Source organism: Oncorhynchus nerka, linkage group LG20 (genome assembly GCF_034236695.1).
Source record: "Oncorhynchus nerka isolate Pitt River linkage group LG20, Oner_Uvic_2.0, whole genome shotgun sequence".
In the NCBI taxonomy this organism is placed as follows: Eukaryota; Metazoa; Chordata; class Actinopteri; order Salmoniformes; family Salmonidae; genus Oncorhynchus; species Oncorhynchus nerka.
This window is the reverse complement of record NC_088415.1, coordinates 88,183,470-88,206,481: the sequence shown is the minus strand read 5'-3', so window position 1 is coordinate 88,206,481 and position 23,012 is coordinate 88,183,470. Positions and strand designations below refer to the sequence as shown.

At 42.3% G+C, this 23,012-nt stretch overlaps 1 protein-coding gene across 3 annotated transcripts in view; it reads left to right on the top strand.

The window, feature by feature from the left end:
- Positions 1-6,787, top strand: part of LOC115101603 (activated CDC42 kinase 1-like) — a 153,936-nt gene extending 147,149 nt beyond the window's left edge. For 2 of the 3 annotated variants that reach the window (XM_065005947.1, XM_065005948.1), the window contains one exon: positions 4,403-6,787. In XM_065005947.1, the coding sequence (XP_064862019.1) occupies positions 4,403-4,409 (7 nt within the window). In that variant the 3' untranslated portion in view covers positions 4,410-6,787. The other variant, XM_065005949.1, reaches the window with a different exon arrangement.
- Positions 6,788-23,012: the final 16,225 nt, after the last annotated feature.

Genomic DNA, 23,012 nt, shown 5'->3' with positions numbered 1-23,012 from the left:
AGGGATAGTTTGAGATTTTGGCAACAAAGCCCTTTATATACGTGCTAGCTGGGGCAGCAGCGTAGCCTAGTGGTTAGGGTGTTGGACTAGTAACCGCAAGGTTGCAAGATCAAATCCCTGAGCTGACAAGGTACAAGGTATCTGTCATTCTGCCCCTGAACAAGGCAGTTAACCCACTGTTCCTAGGCCGTCATTGAAAATAAGAATTTGTTCTTAATTGACTTGCGTACTTAAATACAGGTTAAATTTAAAAACTTGCTGATCCCAAAGACTTCCAGCGTTTGGGCTAATACTAGATAGCATTTGTTTTGCAAAACTACCTGTAACGTCCTTCATACTGGATGCAAAGACATAAAAATGGGTCCATGACTTAAATTAAAATTTAAAAAAATAGATGCAGTCCCTTCAGGAAGTATTCACACCCTTTTACTTTTTCCACATTTTGTTGTGTTACAGCCTGAATTGAGATTTTATGTCAATGATCTACACACAATACCCCGTCATTTAAAAGTGGAATTTTGTTTATAGAATGTTTTTTAAATGAGAAAAATCATTCATCCGAAAGATCCGAAGAAGTATTCACCAACTTTGTTATGTCAAGCCCAAATACGTTCAGGAGTAAAAATAGAACACATAGTACGTTCTGTGTTCAATAAAAGTGGTTAACATGGTTTTTGAATGATTACCCCATCTCTGTACCCCACACATAAAATGATCTGTAATCAAGTAGTGCATTTCAAGCACAGATTCAACCACAAAGACATGAGAGGTTTTTAAATGCCTTGCAAAGAAGGGCACTGATTGGTAGATGTGTAAAAAAAAAAAAATCTATGAAAGTAGATGCTGAATGTCCCTTTGAGCATGGTGAAGTTATTAATTAGGCTTGAGATGGTGTATCAATAAGGCCAGTCATTACAAAGATACAGGCATCCTTCTTAACTCAGTTGCCGGAGAGGAAGGAAACTGCTCAGGGATTTCACCAATGGAGGCCAATGGTGATTTTAAAACGGTTACAGAGTTTAATGGTTGTGTTATGAGAGAACTTGAGGATGGATCAACAACATTGTAGTCATTCCACAATACTAACCTAAATGACAGAGTCCCAGGTTCGATCCCGGGCTGTATCACAGTATCTACCAACCGTGATCGGGAGTCCCATAGGGCGGCGCACAATTGGCACAACATCGTCCAGGTTAGGGGAGGGTTTGGCCGTAAAATAAGCATTTTTCTTAACTGACTTGCCTAGTTAAATAAAGATTGTTTTTAAAAAGAAGGAAGCCTATACAGAATAATATTTTTCCAAAACATCATCATGTGGCAAATAAATTAACTTTTTGTCCTGAATACAAAGCGTTACGTTTGGGGCAAATCCAACACATCGCTGAAAACCACTCTTCAAGCCTGGTGGTGGCTGCATCATGTTATGGGTATTTTTTAATATATATTTTTAACCTTTATTTAACTAGGCAAGTCAGTTAAGAACAAATTCTTATTTTCAATGACAGCCTAGAAACAATGGCCTGTTCAGCGGCAGAATGACATATTTGTACCTTGTCAGCTCAGGGATATGAACTTTTGGTTACTAGTCCAACGCTCTAACCACTAGGCTACCCTGCCACCCCAAGGATTAGGAAGGTTTTTTTTGTGGGATAAAAAGAAAAGTTATACAGCAAAATCCTAGAAGAAAACCTGGTTCAGTATGCTTTCCAGCAGGCACTGGGAGATAAATTCACCTTTCAGCAGGACAATAACCTAAAACACGAGGACAAATCTACCAAGACAACATTGAGTGACCTAGTTACAGTTTTGACTTAAATCTGCTTGAAAATATATGGCGTGGAAATGGTTGTTCAGCAATGTTCAAGAATAAACTTGACAGATTTAAGAATGTTATATAATATTGTATAATCCAGGGGGGGAAAGCTCTTAGAGACCCAGAAAGACTCACAGCTGTTATCGCCACCAAAGGTGATTGTACAAAGTATTGACTCAGGCGTGTAATAGTTCTGTATTTCATTATCAATACATTTATTTAAAAAAAAACATGTTTTCACTTTGTCGCTATTGTGGTATTGTGTGGAGATGGGTGAGAAAATGTTTTGATTTAATCTATTTTTAATTCCGGATGTAATTTCCCCTAACTATGCAAACCTGTATATGGGACAATTTGAAGAAGCATTCCTTTTTAAAACAGACGTACACCCTTACTTTCTAAAATACTTCTATGGAAGAGATACAGATTATGTCTTTGTGCTCTGGGAAGGAAGTCAGCAGGAACTAAATGAATTCCAAACTCTACTAAACGAGAGCTCTGAATACCTCCAATTCACCATGTAGACTGATGAGAGAAAAATACACTACCTGGACTTATGGATCATCAAAGAGAATAGAATAATGCATTACACACAGATTTATACACAAAGCCCACAGATCGCAATACCCTGCTATGTGCGGATAGTATGCATCCCCTTCCCCTCAACAATGGTCTACCATATAGCCAGTTATGTATTGTTAAATGAATCTGTGGCCACCAGTCAGATTTTGACAGCAATGCTAAATAAAATGACAGATAAATTCAAAATGAGAGGCTATAAGGACAAAACTCTTGATGCTGTAATGATGAAAATATATCAAAAACCAAGAGAGGAATTACTAAAAACTAAAACCAAAGAAGAAAAACAACGCAACTATCTTTTGCACTAAGAACACCAAGGGTTCAGAGAAAATGACAGAAATCCTGAAAAATCACTGGCATATTCTGCAATCAGACAAAAAAAATGCACACCTCTTCAAGGAACCCCCACTGGTGGTCTATAAGCGTGGTTGTGATATTGGAAATAGTTTGGTGAGATCTGACATGCCCCCTGAGCCCACTCAGACACCTATCCCAAATGGGAACTACAAATCTGGCTCATGCACACAGTGTAATTGCACCAAAAAAAATGTATTTCTTCAGACACCCACATACAGGTCGAAAGATCCCTGTGAGAGGTATCATCTCATGCAAGACCAAGGGAGTAATCCATCTCATCACCTGTTCATGTGGAAAAGCCAACATAGGACAAACAAAAAGACAATTAAAACAACGCATAGCTGAACACCGCAGCTCAATCAGGTGTAAAGAACATTGACTATCCAGTAGCAGCTCACTTTGTTGAAGCTAACCATCCCATCTCCTCCCTCAAATACACAGGTGTTGAGCATGTTGCTCTACCAAGGAGAGGAGGTAACATCGAGATCCTACTACTACAAAGAGAGGCTTACTGGATATCCTCTCTAAAAACATTGACCCCTATTGATCTGAATATTGACTTTGATCTCAGGCCCTTATGAACACATTTTAATTTATGTTATACATGTAAAACATATATTTTTACATCTTATTAGCGTACACCTAATATGTTCCCTCTGTTGATGATGATCATTATATATTAAGGCTGAACCAATATTACATGTAACAAAAATGAAACACAAAATTATGTGAAATTGAATTAAACAATCATGTATGTTGATGCTAATATGATGTACAATGTTCCATGATGTTTCTATATGATAACAATAGCGTGAATATATTTAATATGCCATATACTATTTTTTTTAACAGTTTTCACTAATTAATTTTTAATTAACTTAATCATTATGACACACCCCTCACTACTGTCATTGGTTACACTAATTGCACTGTTTGTCTACATAACCTGGTTCACGTATTCATGACATCACCATGAAGAAGACACAGTGATGCTGAAACGTTGGTAAATACCCATTAAATTGCTGTGAGTTTATACATGGAGTGTGCTACTTTATTTTTGATAGTTTATAGTTTATTCGCTGTTAATCAGCACCTCCACACAAACTATTATTCTGGGTATGTTTTTTTACATTTTTGTTTTTAATTCCTGAGCTTACACAACAACACAATGTGAAATAAGTCAAGGGGTGTGAATACTTTCTGAAAGCACTGTCGTGCCCACATGCCAAACTATCCCTTTAAAAGGAGAACTCAGGAGAATTTGGGGCAAACTAAACCTACTGGTGCTGATGCCAATGCTGGATTTTGCTCCAGACAAACAGCCAAACACATGGGTCATGTTCATTAGGGCACACTGTAACTAAACATTTTGAATAGGGAAATAAAAAGGAACCAGGTAGTCCCTGTTTCAGTATGATTTCTTCTGTTTGGTGCCTAATGAAGAAGTCACTGATTCTACTAATTAAGAATCAATTGTGTGTGTTGCTGCTTGGTCCAGCCCAATAACCTAATATACTCGTGTCTATCCACAATTTAAACTGTATCAAATTACGTTCATCTAGCACCAAGTAAAATAGATGGAATTGTGAATGTACTTGGATTTGTTTTGAAATAATGGAACATCAAAATAAATCTCTCATCCCATTGCAGGCGGTGACCGATGCTAGGAGCAACTGCAGAAGTTTTTTAATTTGTCATCTGTCTTTGAGGGGACGGAGTCTGCTACCATCCCTCTTTTATGACTTGCCAGACACGCCCCTTAAGAAGACGGGGATTTGAGTATGGACCTGGGGTACATTTGACTGTGTGATGGGCCATGGCTGTAGTCTTGCCTACTGTACACTGAGACCTGGATAGGTGGTTTCCATGTGGTTGATACCATTCCATTGACTCCATTCCAGACATTATTATGAGCCGTCCTCCCCTGAGCAGCCTCCACTGAGGACCGGGGGTTAGCCTCCACACTGAGGCCCAGGGGGCTAGCCTCCACACTGAGGACCAGGGGGCTAGCCTCCACACTGAGGCCCAGGGGGCTAGCCTCCACTGAGGACCATGGGGTTAGCCTCCACTGAGGACTAGGGGGCTAGCCTCCACACTGAGGACCAGGGGGTTAGCCTCCACTGAGGCCCAGGAGGCTAGCCTCCACACTGAGGCCCAGGAGGCTAGCCTCTGACGAGCAGGAGGCTAGTCTCCACACTGAGGACCAGGGGGCTAGCCTCCACACTGAGGACCAGGGGGCTAGTTTCCACACTGAGGACCAGGGGGCTAGCCTCCACACTGAGGACCAGGGGGCTAGCCTCCACACTGAGGACCAGGGGGCTAGCCTCCACACTGAGGACCAGGAGGCTAGCCTCCACACTAAGGACCAGGCGGCTAGCCTCCACTGAGGACCTAGAGGCTAGCCTCCACTGAGGAGCCTCCCGTTCTACCACCGAATATGAGTAGAAGTCGACTTAGAATACTGGTAGTGGAACCATACTCTTAAAGGGACCATGGTGTCTGCTGGTTCCTACCCTATACCCAACACTGAAGGAAAAACATCCTCTTTTTCACTGCTGGTCTCCCCGATTCAGTTATATCACTGCCACAATACACCATTGACCAACTAGGCTGACCTCTTTTGTGTTATTACTGACATATGAATCAGGGGAGCACTCCCCTACTGTATGTGAGCTTTGCTAAGCTCCTCGGATTGGACAGGGGCTTGTTTTAGCGAGGTCAGCATCTTTCTGCTGCGCCGCCCGCCCTCCCAGGCTCTACTGTGTTTTAGCAGAGGACAAAGTTCACAAAGCCCATAGAGAGAACGAATACAAGAGAGGGGAAGGAGAAAAAAAAATGCAGCTGGCCTACTTTTAAGTCGACTCCTTTTTTTATTTTCTATTGTAGAGATTTCTACTTGATTTATATTATTAAGGAGAGGAGTTAACAGATTTTTTTTAATGCACACAAACAGTTACATACATGAATAGTTCAGTTTGTATATTTGCAGCGAATATGTGCTAGAAGTTGGTATTTTTAGTTTTTAGTGCTCTGTTTTTAATATATTTTGGGTTTTGAACTGGTTGTTTGAAAAGGGGGACATATTGAAAACATTCAATTCTTGAGATATAAAAAAATATATATATTTTGTCAGTTATTAAAGCCATGTATGTTATTCTTTCCCTGAATCGAGTTCACTTATGTTTGTCAGTGACATCAACTGGACGTTAGTGTATAACCTAGAGCAAACTGTATAGTGATATGTGATAGTTTTCGATTTATTTTCTATACTGTCTTATCCTGATGCACGCTGTCTGCTTTTCCGTGTGTTATGATTCAAATTACATTTTTTGGCGAACTGAACAATAATATAAAACGCAACATGTAAAGTGTTGGTAACGTGAGCTGAAATAAAAGATCACAGAAATGGTCCATACGCACAAAAAGTTTACTTCTCTACCATAAGCCGCCTCCAACATTGTTTTGGAGAATTTGGCAGTACGTCCAACCGGCCTCCCAACCACAGACCATGTGAATGGCGTGGTGTGGGCGAGCGGTTTGTTGACGTCAACGTTGTGAACAGAGTGCCCCATGGTGGTGGTGGGGTTATGGTAAGGGCAGGCATGAGTTACAGACAATGAACACAATTGCATTTTATCGATGGTGATTTGAATGCACAGAAATACCGTAACGAGATCCTGAGGCTCGTTGTAAGGCCCATATTTTATTTTAAGGTATCTGTGACCAACAGATGCATATCTGTATTCTCAGTCATGTGAAGTCCATAGATTAGGGCCAAATGAATTTATTTCAATTGACTGATTTCCTCATATGAACTGTAACTAACCAACATCTTTGAAATTGTTGCGTTTTATACTTTTGTTCACTATATAATCATAATATATGCCATGTAAGTAGGCGCTTTTATCCAAAGCACCTTACAGTATGTATGGGTGGTCCAGGCAATCCAACCCACTATCCTGCTGCTGCAAATGCCATGCTCTACCAACTGAGCTACATCAGACCACAATAAACCCAATAACTTTTTATAGTTGATTTCAATCTTAAAATGAATCTTACATTAGAAGGCTTAATCTGACTTCAAATGAGTTGAAATTTAAGCACAGACCAACACGGTGAAACTATCAGACACCTAGCAGACCACTCCTACCATGTAGTGGGCTTGCAGGCTGATCTTTATCCAGTCTTTGCACAGTAGCATTTTGGACTGTGTTTATTTGTTTGTTTCTTTATGTCTAAAACCAAGTGAGAATGTTTTGCCAAGTAGTTGTGATCGGTGTCTTGATTAGAACACCGTGTCTTGATTAGAACACAGTGTCTTGATTAGAACACTGTGTCTTGATTAGAACACAGTGTCTTGATTAGAACACAGTGTCTTGATTAGAACACCGTGTCTTGATTAGAACACCGTGTCTTGATTAGAACACCGTGTCTTGATTAGAACACTGTGTCTTGATTAGAACACCGTGTCTTGATTAGAACACAGTGTCTTGATTAGATTAGAACACAGTGTCTTGATTAGAACACAGTGTCTTGATTAGAACACCGTGTCTTGATTAGAACACCGTGTCTTGATTAGAACACCGTGTCTTGATTAGAACACTGTGTCTTGATTAGAACACAGTGTCTTGATTAGATTAGAACACTGTGTCTTGATTAGAACACAGTGTCTTGATTAGAACACCGTGTCTTGATTAGAACATCGTGTCTTGATTAGAACACCGTGTCTTGATTAGAACACAGTGTCTTGATTAGATTAGAACACTGTGTCTTGATTAGAACACAGTGTCTTGATTAGAACACCGTGTCTTGATTAGAACACCGTGTCTTGATTAGAACACCGTGTCTTGATTAGAACACTGTGTCTTGATTAGAACACAGTGTCTTGATTAGATTAGAACACTGTGTCTTGATTAGAACACAGTGTCTTGATTAGAACACAGTGTCTTGATTAGAACACCGTGTCTTGATTAGAACACCGTGTCTTGATTAGAACACCGTGTCTTGATTAGAAAACCGTGTCTTGATTAGAAAACCGTGTCTTGATTAGAACACCGTGTCTTGATTAGAACACAGTGTCTTGATTAGATTAGAACACTGTGTCTTGATTAGAACACCGTGTCTTGATTAGAACACAACACAGTGTCTGTCTGTGAACCGTCCCGTAGACACTTTGGCCATGTTCCAAACTCAAACTTTGTCTCCTTGCCTCTTAGTCATTTACCATCGCAGATAAGGAAGGTCTGGATAGGTGAAACCAAAAAACTTGCAAGGTTTAATGCAGTGGAACTATCAGTCCTTAAGATTCACCCAGGCCAGTCCTCAAAGGGCAGAGGTAAAGTGTCCACGTTTATGGTTTGGAACACTGCCTTAGTTGAGCATTTCCTGTCTGCAATAATAAGGCACCTGTAACTTCTTCCAACAGTCAAGGCCATCCAGCCATGACAAAAAAAAAGTGCTTCCACTGCGGTGAACTCCTTGATGCACAGAAAAATGCTTAGTGGCACAGTCTGATGATGTCACGATAAGGCAACCCAGTCCCTATGTCTTACATGATACCAAGCTGCTGTAGTTAGAAGGACTGACGCAACATTACGGCAATATTACCCAAACCAATGTTCTCCTGTTCATGTTGTTTTTAAGTTGATCGATATATTACCTCGGTGTTGGTTTGTTGTTCGTTCATCCTGATGTACTTGCCCTAGAGGTCTTCACGGGTACAAAAAGTTGGACCCGTTTTCGAAATTTAGCTGGGGCTTTCCCCACCCGGACCCGATATGCATAAGTTATTTATTATTTCAAAAGAGAGAAAGGTGCCACTCTAGCAGGTCGAGGAGGGGCCGTAATGTGAACGACATGGAGAGAGGGGAAAGAGAACCTAGTCAGTTGCACAACCGCATTCAACTGACATGTCTTCCACATTTTAACCCAACACCTCTGTATCAGAGAGGTGCGGGGGGCTGCTTTACCGACATACATGTCATCGGCACCTGGGGACTGGGTGTTGTTGGGGGGGTTAACTGTCTTGCCCAAGGGCAGAACGGCATATTTGTTTACCTTGACAGCTCAGGGATTCAATCCAGCAAACCTGTTGTTTACTGGCCCAATGCCTTTAACTGCTAGGTGACACAGGGAGCAGGGAGGGAGAGACGAGAGACAGCAACCAACCAAGCCAACTAGTAGACTAATAGATAGTAGACTAATAGCTGCCATAGCTAGGTTATTTATCATCAAATATTATTATGTAGTACCTGTCTTGGACTGCATCAAGCATAGAAGAGTACTCTGATGTAGAAGAGTACCCTGATGTAGCAGCCTATCCTTATGTAGCAGCCTATCCTGATGTAGCAGCCTACCCTGATGTAGAAGAGTACCCTGATGTAGCAGCCTACCCTTATGTAGCAGCCTATCCTGATGTAGCAGCCAACCTGATGTAGCAGCCTACCCTGTTGTAGCAGCCTACCTGAGCTGTCTATAGCAGCCTACCTGATGTAGCAGCCTACCCTGATGTAGCAGTCTACCTGAGTCTACCTGATGCAGCCTACCCTGATGTAGCAGCCTACCCTGATGTAGCAGCCTACCCGATGTAGCAGCCTACCCTGATGTAGCAGCCTACCCTGATGTAGCAGCCTACCCTGATGTAGCAGCCTACCCTGATGTAGCAGTCTACCCTGATGTAGCAGCCTACCCGATGTAGCAGCCTACCCTGTTGTAGCAGCCTACCTGATGTAGCAGCCTACCCTGATGTAGCAGCCTACCTGATGTAGCAGCCTACCCTGATGTAGCAGCCTACCCTGATGTAGCAGCCTACCCTGATGTAGCAGCCTACCCTGATGTAGCAGCCTACCCTGATGTAGCAGCCTACCCTGATGTAGCAGCCAACCTCTTGGCTCTTGGTTGTTGTAGCCTATCCTTTAACTTTTAATTCCGTCATTTTCATTCCATCTTCCACTGATGAGATATCTTCTAACTTTTGCTACATGACTTATGATTGGCCAACAACAAGCGCCGCTCTGGTGAAAAGCAAGAGCAGCAGCTTAAAAAACTACAATTTCTCTCTCTCGCTCTAGGGCAGCAGTTGCATTCGGATCTGTGAATTCCCTTCCGGGCAAATCAGTTAAAATTACACGTACCAGGAACCCGTGACAATCATATCAGATTCGAACCCGATCCGTGATATTATTTAGAATTCTGGTTGTGGACCCACTCGGGTGCCAGATGGAGTGTTGGGTATTCGGGTACATGTGGATCCATTATGACCTCTAACCTGTACCAATGTACTTTCCCCAAAAGTGTTTTATTTCCCCATGGTTGTATGGTTGATTTCCCCCCCCCCCTATCCCCTGGGTGTTTGGAATTGTGCAAGAGTACAAATGCAAATGCTGCCAATCTCAAATGTTTAAAATGTATTTTTATTTTTAAAAATAACTTTTTTTGCCTTGCTCTCGTTACGTCTGATTATTGAGACATCTTGATGAGCGTTGATTGGGTGACTCCCGAGTGGCGCAGCGGTTTAAAGCACTGCATCTCGAATCCAGGCTGTATCACATCTGGCTGTGATTGGGACTCCCATAGGGTGGCGCACAATTGGCCCAGCATCGTCCGGGTTTGGCCCGGGGTAGGCCGTCATTGTAAATAAGAATTTGTTATTTAACTGACTTGCCTAGTTAAATAAAGGTTAAATTAAATATTTAACGTGCAGCGAGGAAAGTGCCAGTTTTTACATAACACTTAGAAGAATGGGCAGCTAATTGCCAATTACTCACTTAGAGTTATTTAGCGATAAAGAGCCCGGCAACTCTGAACACTGCCCTGAATGCTCATCAATTAGTTGAAAGAGAAGAAAAAAACTATATCTCCATATTTTGCATTTACTGTAGCCTCAAATGAAAAGAGCTTAGATACTTTTTGGATAGCTAGCTATGGGGCATTTTACTTCACCCCTGTGTAGTCTTAACATTCTGTGTACTCCCCTTGTCCTAAGGGTAAAAAATGACCGGCCTTCACTAAACCACTAAAATAAAGCAGCTTAATTGAATTTTAAACCCTAAATCTATTTTGCATGAAGAAACAACCTGTCATTCATCACAAACTTTGTGAATATCTGGGTTTTCCCTCACAATGCAGAAAGACTGCATTTAAATCAGTGGACACCACTCATTTTGATTACATACACCTGTCATAAAGTATAGGATTGTTATTATTATTGCTAAAGGTATTGCATAGGTGTAAACATATTTTTTTTGCAAGAAATAGCACTTGTATAGCCTAAAGCAGAAAGGAGTGCGGGGGGAAGTCAGGCTTGTTCTTTCTAACTGTGCCGACCATGGTGATCTTCCTGTTCAGGAGCTGCTGGCTGAGTTCAATCAGTAGCACACATAATCTACATTTCTCATTGTGTGTGTGTGTCTTTGTGGTTTGTGTGGTGTGTAAATTATTGTATAACTGCTGGGTCAAAAATTACCCTTAAGACAACCTTTGTACCGAGGTGGTGTACAGCCTTAATGGAAATAGGAACAAAGGCGATGTTTCACTTTTTATAATGTTGGGGTCACTCTAGGAAAAGTCAACAAATTTCAAGTTGAAAAAATATCATTTAGGAGGTTTTCTCTGCTGTTAAACATAGTGGCGGGTCATTTTTTGCCCTTAAGACAACACAAGGGTTAAGGGTTAACACAAGGGTTAAGGGTTAACACAAGGGTTAAGGGTTAGCACAAGGGTTAAGGATTAACACAAGGGGTAAGGGTTAACACAAGGGTTAAGGGTTAACACAAGGGGTAAGGGTTAACACAAGGGTTAAGGGTTAGCACAAGGGTTAAGGGTTAGCACAAGGGTTAAGGGTTATCACAAGGGTTAAGGATTAACACAAGGGGTAAGGGTTAGCACAAGGGTTAAGGGTTAGCACAAGGGTTAAGGGTTAACACAAGGGTTAAGGGTTAGCACAAGGGTTAGCACAAGGGTTAGCACAAGGGTTAACACAAGGGTTAAGGATTAACACAAGGGTTAAGGGTTAGCACAAGGGTTAACACAAGGGTTAAGGGTTAACACAAGGGTTAAGGATTAACACAAGGGTTTAGGGTTAGCACAAGGGTTAAGGGTTAGCACAAGGGTTACGGGTTAACACAAGGGTTAAGGGTTAGCACAAGGGTTAAGGGTTAACACAAGGGTTAAGGGTTAACACAAGGATTAAGGGTTAACACAAGGGTTAAGGGTTAGCACAAGGGTTAAGGGTTAGCACAAGGGTTAAGGGTTATCACAAGGGTTAAGGATTAACACAAGGGGTAAGGGTTAGCACAAGGGTTAAGGGTTAGCACAAGGGTTAAGGGTTAACACAAGGGTTAAGGGTTAGCACAAGGGTTAAGGGTTAGCACAAGGGTTAGCACAAGGGTTAACACAAGGGTTAAGGATTAACACAAGGGTTAAGGGTTAGCACAAGGGTTAACACAAGGGTTAAGGGTTAACACAAGGGTTAAGGATTAACACAAGGGTTTAGGGTTAGCACAAGGGTTAAGGGTTAGCACAAGGGTTACGGGTTAACACAAGGGTTAAGGGTTAGCACAAGGGTTAAGGGTTAACACAAGGGTTAAGGGTTAACACAAGGATTAAGGGTTAACACAAGGGTTAAGGGTTAGCACAAGGGTTAAGGGTTAGCACAAGGGTTAAGGGTTAACACAAGGGTTAAGGGTTAGCACAAGGGTTAAGGGTTAACACAAGGGTTAAGGGTTAGCACAAGGGTTAAGGGTTAGCACAAGGATTAAGGGTTAGCACAAGGGTTAAGGGTTAGCACAAGGGTTAAGGGTTAGCACAAGGGTTAAGGGTTAGCACAAGGGTTAAGGATTAACATAAGGGTTAAGGGTTAGCACAAGGGTTAACACAAGGGTTAAGGGTTAACACGAGGATTAAGTCCCCTATTACATGTGCTTATTTTGTTTGCTCGTGAAGGAAAGGCAAACCTCTGACAAATGGCCAAATCACTGTTTACGGCTTCATTTCAGTATATGTGCATGAAATGCGTGTAGATTATTTTCCAGGTTTCTGTGTGTGTCTTGTGTGTATCCACCCTTTCATGGCCTTGGTGTGTGAGGGATTAATCTGAATCCATTATGTGGGTTTGTTGTGAGGATTGACTCAACCTTTTGACAAATGGCCTTGCTTGCTCTCTACAAGGACACACACCTTGTATCCAGTATATATTGAGTATATGTGACCGACCGGCTCGATTCGGTCTTATGCTAGAACATAGTATATCACACACTACAGTTGAGGAACAATGGGAAAGTAACTCTCTTTTGAAAGTTGATTAAACTTGTAACCCCACTTTTGAGAAAAATGGTCCTTGAATGTTTTGGTTCACCTACTGGAGAACTCTTCATTGTCTTTGGGGCTCCCAAGTGGCGCAGCAGTCTAATGCATTGCATCTCAGTTATAGAGGCGTCACTACACCGTTTTAAGCCTTAGCCCATCCATCTGTTTAAGGATTCACATGCATGAAATCAGCAGCATGATATCAGCAGCCTGGTGGTCCAAAATAGCGTAACTGGTGTATTCTAACACCAATAAACTCATCAGTTTAAAAAAATGAATTTAGTGTATTTCAATCTACCAAACCAGGCAACTATAAAAGCAACTTTCTAAACAATGTTTTGGTTTGTTTCTAGCTTGTTAGCTACAGTATGTTAGCTACAGTACAGTAACGTTACGTTAGCTGGCTAGCCAGTTCAAATAATGACCACATCATATAGCTGACAACGTCTTAACTTTTTAGCTAATTTGTATTGATTATTACAGGACAATAAACTCACTACAAGATCATTTATTTACAAGTTAATGACCAGTTAATTACAGAAAATAACTTACGGTTGTGAATGTGAGGAAATAAAAGCAGGGCATTCTACCGGAGAATTTTAGAACTTGGACACCGTCTCGTTGGCCTAACGTTATATCCTCATTTGACTTTAGTGCAAGTCATGTTGTTCTTCACATTACAGTCTCTGGTAAACACACTATATCAGATAAATCAAGGTTTATGTGTCACATGCACAGGATACAGAAGGTGTAAACAGTACAGTGAAATGTTTAGACATGTAGCTAGCTAAACAAAAACCGTAATCCCAACTCATAAACGTTACTACCCTGCATGAATTTGCAGGTAGCTAACCAACTCGATTCAATGTTAGCTAGTTAACATAACTAGCAATGCAAATGGCTCTGAGATATGAATAATATTACTATACTACACAGATCATACATATAACGGTAGCTAGCAATCCAGCCAGCCAACGGTGGCTAGCTAGCTAACAGTGCTCTTTAACTTGCAATGAAAGAAACTTATCATATCTGAAAATGTAGCTAGCTAGACTCTCATCTGTATACATGGATGAACGCTTCTCCCTCTCTGTCACGGATGCCATGGTTATCCTTAGATGTAATCCGGAGACGGGTGTTTTATACAACAGCCAGTCTCTTTACGACTTCCTCCGTGCAATCAAACGCCAGAATTTCCTCTATCTCCTTAGCTATCATACTTTGCGGCCCCCGGGCGTTCCACGGATTTCAAAACTCTGTCTTCCAGAAAGTGGAGAGCAACACTTGTGCAGTTATTCGTGATAACTAGGCTCGTAATTTTACAATTGTATTTGTATTTACAGATGTATTTACAGATGGCACATAAAAATTCACATGTTTCAGAAGTCATTTCTGACAAAAAACGCATTTTGATCAACAAAAAAAAAATGTTACGTTCAAATGGCTCTCCCGTGAAGTAGTGACCCGCGACATACACCTAGTTTCCTGAAACGAGGCACATATGGATCCTAGTTTGTCATCATGAATTAGCCTTGTTATAAAACAATGTCACTTCTCACTGGGCACAGACATCAATTCAACGTCCATTCCAGATTGGTTCAAGGTCATTTCAGTGGAATGACCTGGAAACAACATTGATTCAACCAGTGTGTGCTCAGTGGGTTGTGTTTCAGAGAACATTAAGTGTTTGTCCTTTATACAACTTGTATGAAAATATCCCATTTGTGTTTTATGATTGTGGAATTCCTAATGATGTTTTTAAAACAGCTCGCAGTCGAGGAAGATTAAACTTCATTACACAATAAAAATGTTGAAGCTCTGCAGCTATGGAGTCACTTGTTATAAATAGATACAAAGAGCTTGGCATTTCCGAGGCCCTGGACATATTATTTCCCTTACTCATGTACTGTCTACACCCACACACACACTCCATTTGGGCTGCTGAACTTTTGCTTACTAATGAGAAGAGTGGGTCCTCCAATCATCTTTGAGATGTGTGTGCACAGTATTGTTACCGTTCCTGATCATTATGGTATAAAAGAAGCGTTGGGTTCAGAACATTCCCCCAGAGAAATTATTTAGGTTTACGCAAATAAAAAAGTGAGGAAGGTAAAGTAGAAGGAGACAAAGAAAGAGTAGAGATAACTGAGAATCTTGTGCCGTCTGGGGAAGTGTGCGTGTAGAGGGGAATTAGGCATACCTGATGCTAATGCCCTGCTTGACTCAGTTTAAACTTGGCTAAAGCCTTAAATGGTAACAAAATAAATCTCTCAAATTGTATTATCTTCTTTCCTCTCTGTGGTAGTACTGTACTGGGGACTGGTCTAATGGTAGTACTGTACTGGGGACTGGTCTAATGGTAGTACTGTACTGGGGGCTGGTCTAGTGGTAGTAGTGTACTGGGGACTGGTCTAGTGGTAGTACTGTACTGGGGACTGGTCTAATGGTAGTACTGTACTGGGGGCTGGTCTAGTGGTAGTACTGTACTGGGGACTGGTCTAGTGGTAGTACTGTACTGGGGGCTGGTCTAGTGGTAGTACTGTACTGGGGACTGGTCTAATGGTAGTACTGTACTGGGGGCTGGTCTAGTGGTAGTAGTGTACTGGGGACTGGTCTAGTGGTAGTACTGTACTGGGGACTGGTCTAATGGTAGTACTGTACTGGGGACTGGTCTAATGGTAGTACTGTACTGGGGACTGGTCTAATGGTAGTACTGTACTGGGGGCTGGTCTAGTGGTAGTAGTGTACTGGGGACTGGTCTAGTGGTAGTACTGTACTGGGGCTGGTCTAGTGGTAGTACTGTACTGGGGGCTGGTCTAATGGTAGGACTGGGGGCTGGTCTAGTGGTAGTACTGTACTGGGGACTGGTCTAATGGTAGGTACTGGGGGGTCTAGTGGTAGTAGTGTACTGGGGACTGGTCTAGTGGTAGTACTGTACTGGGGACTGGTCTAATGGTAGTACTGTACTGGGGGCTGGTCTAGTGGTAGTAGTGTACTGGGGACTGGTCTAGTGGTAGTACTGTACTGGGGGCTGGTCTAGTGGTAGTACTGTACTGGGGGCTGGTCTAATGGTAGTACTGTACTGGGGGCTGGTCTAGTGGTAGTAGTGTACTGGGGACTGGTCTAGTGGTAGTACTGTACTGGGGACTGGTCTAATGGTAGTACTGTACTGGGGGCTGGTCTAGTGCTAGTAGTGTACTGGGGGCTGGTCTAGTGGTAGTAGTGTACTGGGGACTGGTCTAGTGGTAGTAGTGTACTGGGGGCTGGTCTAGTGGTAGTAGTGTACTGGGGACTGGTCTAGTGGTAGTAGTGTACTGGGGACTGGTCTAGTGGTAGTAGTGTACTGGGGACTGGTCTAGTGGTAGTACTGTACTGGGGGCTGGTCTAGTGGTAGTACTGTACTGGGGGCTGGTCTAGTGGTAGTACTGTACTGGGGCTGGTCTAGTGGTAGCACTGTACTAGCTGGTCTAGTGGTAGTACTGTACTGGGGGCTGGTCTAGTGGTAGTACTGTACTGGGGCTGGTCTAGTGGTAGTACTGTACTGGGGGCTGGTCTAGTGGTAGTACTGTACTGGGGGCTGGTCTAGTGGTAGTACTGTACTGGGGGCTGGTCTAGTGGTAGTACTGTACTGGGGGCTGGTCTAGTGGTAGTACTGTACTGGGGCTGGTCTAGTGGTAGTACTGTACTGGGGGCTGGTCTAGTGGTAGTACTGTACTGGGGGCTGGTCTAGTGGAAGTACTGTACTGGGGGCTGGTCTAGTGGTAGTACTGTACTGGGGGCTGGTCTAGTGGTAGTACTGTACTGGGGGCTGGTCTAGTGGTAGTACTGTACTGGGGGCTGGTCTAGTGGTAGTACTGTACTGGGGGCTGGTCTAGTGGTAGTACTGTACTGGGGGCTGGTCTAGTGGTAGTACTGTACTGGGGGCTGGTCTAGTGGTAGTACTGTACTGGGGGCTGGTCTAGTGGTAGTACTGTACTGGGGGCTGGTCTAGTGGTAGTACTGTACTGGGGGCTGGTCTAGTGGTAGTACTGTACTGGGGGCTGGTCTAGTGGTAGTGCTGTACTGGGGCTGGTCTAGTGGTAGTACTGTACTGGGGGGCTGGTCTAGTGGTAGTACTGTACTGGGGCTGGTCTAGTGGTAGTACTGTACTGGGGCTGGTCTAGTGGTAGTACTGTACTGGGGGGCTGGTCTAGTGGTAGTACTGTACTGGGGGCTGGTCTAGTGGTAGTACTGTACTGGGGGCTGGTCTAGTGGTAGTACTGTACTGGGGGCTGGTCTAGTGGTAGTACTGTACTGGGGGCTGGTCTAGTGGTAGTACTGTACTGGGGGCTGGTCTAGTGGTAGTACTGTACTGGGGGCTGGTCTAGTGGTAGTACTGTACTGGGGGCTGGTCTAGTGGTAGTACTGTACTGGGGGCTGGTCTAGTGGTAGTACTGTACTGGGGGCTGGTCTAGTGGTAGTACTGTACTGGGGGCTGGTCTAGTGGTAGTACTGTACTGGGGGCTGGTCTAGTGGTAGTACTGTACTGGGGGCTGGTCTAGTGGTAGTACTGTACTGGGGGCTGGTCTAGTGGTAGTACTGTACTGGGGGCTGGTCTAGTGGTAGTACTATACTGGGGGCTGGTCTAGTGGTAGTACTGTACTGGGGGCTGGTCTAGTATGTCTTGCCCCCCTGTTTATCTGCTCTCTCTCTCTCCCTCACTAGCTATCAATTCAATTTAAGTGCTTTATTGGCATGTGGAAAATATGTTTACATTGCCAAAGCAAGTGAAATAGATAACAAACAAAAGTGAAATAAACAATAAATGAACAGTAAACATTGCAAATGTCATTATGTGCAAATAGTTAAAGTACCAAAGGGAAAATAAATAAACATAAATGTGGGTTGTATTTACAATGGTGTTTGTTCTTCGCTGGTTGCCCTTTTCTTGTGGCAACAGGTCACAAATCTTGCTGCTGTGATTTCACACTGTGGTATTTCACCTAATAGATGTGTGAGTTTATCAAAATTGGGTTTGTTTTTGAATTCTTTGTGGGTCTGTGTAATTTGAGGGAAATATGTGTCTCTATGGTCATACATTTGGCAGGAAGTTAGGAAATTTCTAGGAAGTTAGGAAGTGCAGCTCAGTTTTCACCTCATTTTGTGGGCAGTGTGCACTTAGCCTGTATTCTCTTGATAGCCAGACCTGCCTACCGCTGCCTTTCCCAATAGCAAGGCTATGCTCACTGAGTCTGTACATAGTCAAAGCTTTCCTTAAGTTTGGGTCAGTCACAGTGGTCAGGTTTTCTGCCACTGTATACTCTCTGTTTAGGGCCTAATAGCACTCTAGTTTGCTGTTGTTTTGTTCATTCCAATTTGTCAAGTAATTATCTTTTTGTTTTCTCATGATTTGGTTGGGCCTAATTGTGTTGCTGTTCTGGGGCTCTGTGGGGTCTGATTGTGTTTGTAAGTAGAGCCCTAGGACCAGCGTGCTTAGGGGACTCTTCTCCAGGTGCATTTCTCTGTAGGTGATGGCTTTGTTGTGCAAGGTTTGGGAATCACTTCCTTTTAGGTGGATGTAGAATTTAGAGGCTCTTTTCTGGATTTTGATAATTAGCGGGTATCGGACTAATTCTGCTCTGCATGCATTATTTTGTGTTTTACGTTGTAAACTGAGGATATTTTTTGCAGAATTCTGCATGCAGTCTCAATTTGGTGTTTGTCCCATTTTGTGAATTCTTGGTCGGTGACCTCACAACCATAAAGGACAATGGGCTCTATAACTGATTGAAGTATTTTTTGCCAGATCCTAATTGGTATGTCGAATTTCATATTCCTTTTGATGATATAGAAGGCCCTTCTTGCCTTGTCTTTCAAATCGTTCACAGCTTTGTGGAAGGTGCCTGTGGTGCTGATATTTAGGGTGAGGTAGGTATAGTTTTTTGTGTGCTCTAGGGCAATGGTGTCTAGATGGTACAGTGCCTTGCGAAAGTATTCGGCCCCCTTGAACTTTGCGACCTTTTGCCACGTTTCAGGCTTCAAACATAAAGATATAAAACTGTATTTTTTTGTGAAGAATCAACAACAAGTGGGACACAATCATGAAGTGGAACGACATTTATTGGATATTTCAAACTTTTTTAACAAATCAAAAACTGAAAAATTGGGCGTGCAAAATTATTCAGCCCCTTTACTTTCAGTGCAGCAAACTCTCTCCAGAAGTTCAGTGAGGATCTCTGAATGATCCAATGTTGACCTAAATGACTAATGATGATAAATACAATCCACCTGTGTGTAATCAAGTCTCCGTATAAATGCACCAGCACTGTGATAGTCTCAGAGGTCCGTTAAAAGCGCAGAGAGCATCATGAAGAACAAGGAACACACCAGGCAGGTCCGAGATACTGCTGTGAAGAAGTTTAAAGCCGGATTTGGATACAAAAAGATTTCCCAAGCTTTAAACATCCCAAGGAGAACTGTGCAAGCGATAATATTGAAATGGAAGGAGTATCAGACCACTGCAAATCTACCAAGACCTGGCCGTCCCTCTAAACTTTCAGCTCATACAAGGAGAAGACTGATCAGAGATGCAGCCAAGAGGCCCATGATCACTCTGGATGAACATTTACATTTACATTTAAGTCATTTAGCAGACGCTCTTATCCAGAGCGACTTACAAATTGGTGCATTCACCTTATGACATCCGAACTGCAGAGATCTACAGCTGAGGTGGGAGACTCTGTCCATAGGACAACAATCAGTCGTATATTGCACAAATCTGGCCTTTATGGAAGAGTGGCAAGAAGAAAGCCATTTCTTAAAGATATCCATAAAAAGTGTCCATAAAGTGTCCATAAAAAGTGTTGTTTAAAGTTTGCCACAAGCCACCTGGGAGACACACCAAACATGTGGAAGAAGGTGCTCTGGTCAGATGAAACCAAAATTGAACTTTTTGGCAACAATGCAAAACGTTATGTTTGGCGTAAAAGCAACACAGCTCATCACCCTGAACACACCATCACCACTGTCAAACATGGCGGTGGCAGCATCATGGTTTGGGCCTGCTTTTCTTCAGCAGGGACAGGGAAGATGGTTAAAATTGATGGGAAGATGGATGGAGCCAAATACAGGACCATTCTGGAAGAAAACCTGATGGAGTCTGCAAAAGACCTGAGACTGGGACGGAGATTTGTCTTCCAACAAGACAATGATCCAAAACATAAAGCAAAATCTACAATGGAATGGTTCAAAAATAAACATATCCAGGTGTTAGAATGGCCAAGTCAAAGTCCAGACCTGAATCCAATCGAGAATCTGTGGAAAGAACTGAAAACTGCTGTTCACAAATGCTCTCCATCCAACCTCACTGAGCTCGAGCTGTTATGCAAGGAGGAATGGGAAAAAATTTCAGTCTCTCGATGTGCAAAACTGATAGAGACATACCCCAAGCGACTTACAGCTGTAATCGCAGCAAAAGGTGGCGCTACAAAGTATTAACTTAAGGGGGCTGAATAATTTTGCACCCCAATTTTTCAGTTTTTGATTTGTTAAAAAAGTTTGAAATATCCAATAAATGTCGTTCCACTTCATGATTGTGTCCCACTTGTTGTTGATTCTTCACAAAAAAATACAGTTTTATATCTTTATGTTTGAAGCCTGAAATGTGGCAAAAGGTCGCAAAGTTCAAGGGGGCCGAATACTTTCGCAAGGCACTGTATTTGTATTCCCGGTCTTGGGAACTGGACCTTTTTGGAACACAATTATTTTTGTTTTACAGAGATTTACTGTCAGGGCCCAGGTCTGACAGAATCTGTGCAGAAGATCTAGGTGCTGCTGTAGACCCTCCTTGGTTTGGGACAGAAGCACCAGAACATCAGCAAATAGTAGACTTTTGACTTCAGATTAGGGTGAGGCCGGGTTCTACTGTTTGTTCTAGTGCCCCTGCCAATTCATTGATATATGTGACCCGTTTCAGGAACTAGGTGTATGTCGCGGGTCACTACTTCACAGGAGAGACGCTTAAACATAAACTTTTTTGTTGTTGTTGTTGTTGTCAAAATGTTTTTTTTGTTGTTGCCAGAAATGCCTTCTCGAACATGTGAACTGTATGTGCCTTAAAAACAAACTTGTATGCCATCTGTAAATACTAATACAATTGTTAAATTACGAGCCTAGTTGGTTTAGCCACAGAAAAAGTAAGCAACCTTCCTGCTAGCCATGATTGGCTGAGATAATAAGTTGGGCTGGACATGCCGAGAGATGAGTTTGGATTGGTCTGCCACATAGCACACTTCTGTCTATTTGAGCTGCTTAGTATGTCTAGGTAATCCTGTCTAACGAAGCTTTAAAAAAAATGATATAGCTTGCTAACGCACTTTTGTACATCGCCTGGAATATACAATTTACTTTATTTTATCACCCCAAAAACGTAATACTTCCAGGTCAGTTGTAATAATAATAATAGCATTGTAAAGCACAATTTATCCCCTTTCCAGCAAAATCAATGACGAGACCTTCGTGCTGCCCGTCTCTGCATGATTGAAGAATGCAAATGAGCTCCGTCGGGTCTTTTTGTGGGGAAGCGAAACCTACTGCGTGATAGGGAAAGGGGGAGATATGTTGTGGGGAAACTGCTTTTTTTCACCCGATATGTCCAACTTATCACTTCTAAAATGTAAATAAAACACTATAAAGAGTTTATATAGTGTATCACTACATACCAATTTGAAGGTTTGTGTCGAATTTGAATCGGGCTTTTAGGGCACCTCTAAAGTCATCTTCAGAAGTAAACAGCGGCTGTCGCAGCTTTTGAGAGTCTTGTTGGCTTGCAGTGAAGACGCAAAAAATGAATGCATTGAGTTGTATAATTGACTAGGTATCCCCCCTCACACCCGTAGCCCTTTCTTGTTTTTAGTCTGCGAGAGAAGCGCTTACACCTGGTGGAGAGAGGCTGTATGACACGGAATGAGTTGGTTTATGCGTGCTGAGTTTTGAAATCAGTGGAATTCGAGAATGATAGCTAAGGAGATGGAGAAAATATCTGTCTCCTGGTTACATCTTCAAACTAAAGGCAACCATGGCATCCGACAGGAGATGCGTCCATCCATGAATGATATATACGGGTAAGATTATCTAGCTAGCTGCATTTTTCAATGTTAGCTGGCTGGCTCGGTAGCTAATGTTACGTGTATTATCTTATTATTTGTATCTTAGAGCTATTTGCTTGGCTAGCTATAGCCTAATGTTAGCTAGCTAACATTGAACCTGGTTTGTTAGCTACCTGCAGATTCATGCAGGTTAGTAGCTTCATGAGTTGGGATTATGGTTCATTGTTTACCTAGCTAGCTAACTTTAGCTGGCTGGCTCGTTAATAGTTAATGATCTTATTATTAGTTTCTCAGAGCCATTTGCTCTGAGATAAGTCCCTCTGGAAAGAAATGTGTGTGTTTTTGGCCCATTTTAACCGCACACTTGTTGTCTGTGTATATGGATTTTACAATGTCGTATGTTTTTCCCCCCAACACCACTTTCCATCAATTTGTACAGCAGGCCCTTGTGCCAAATTGAGTTGAAAGCTTTTTTTAAATCAACAAAGCATGAGAAGACTTTGCCTTTGTTCTGGTTTGTTTGTTTGCCAATTAGGGTGTGCAGGGTGAATACGTGGTCTGTTGGACGGTAATTTAGTAGAAAGACAATTTGACATTTGCTCAGTACATTGTTTTCACTGAGGAAATGTATGAGTCTGCTCTCTCTCCCTCACTGGCTATCTCTCTCTTTCCCCCTCTCTGTCTCGCTCTTTCTCAATTCAATTTAAATTGAAATGTAAGGGTTTTATTGGCATGGGAAACATATGTTAACATGGCCAAAGCAAGTGAAGTAGATAATTAACAAAAGTATACTAAACAATAACAATTAACAGTAAACATTACACTCACAGAAGTTCCAAAAGAATAAAGACATTTCAAATGTGATTTTA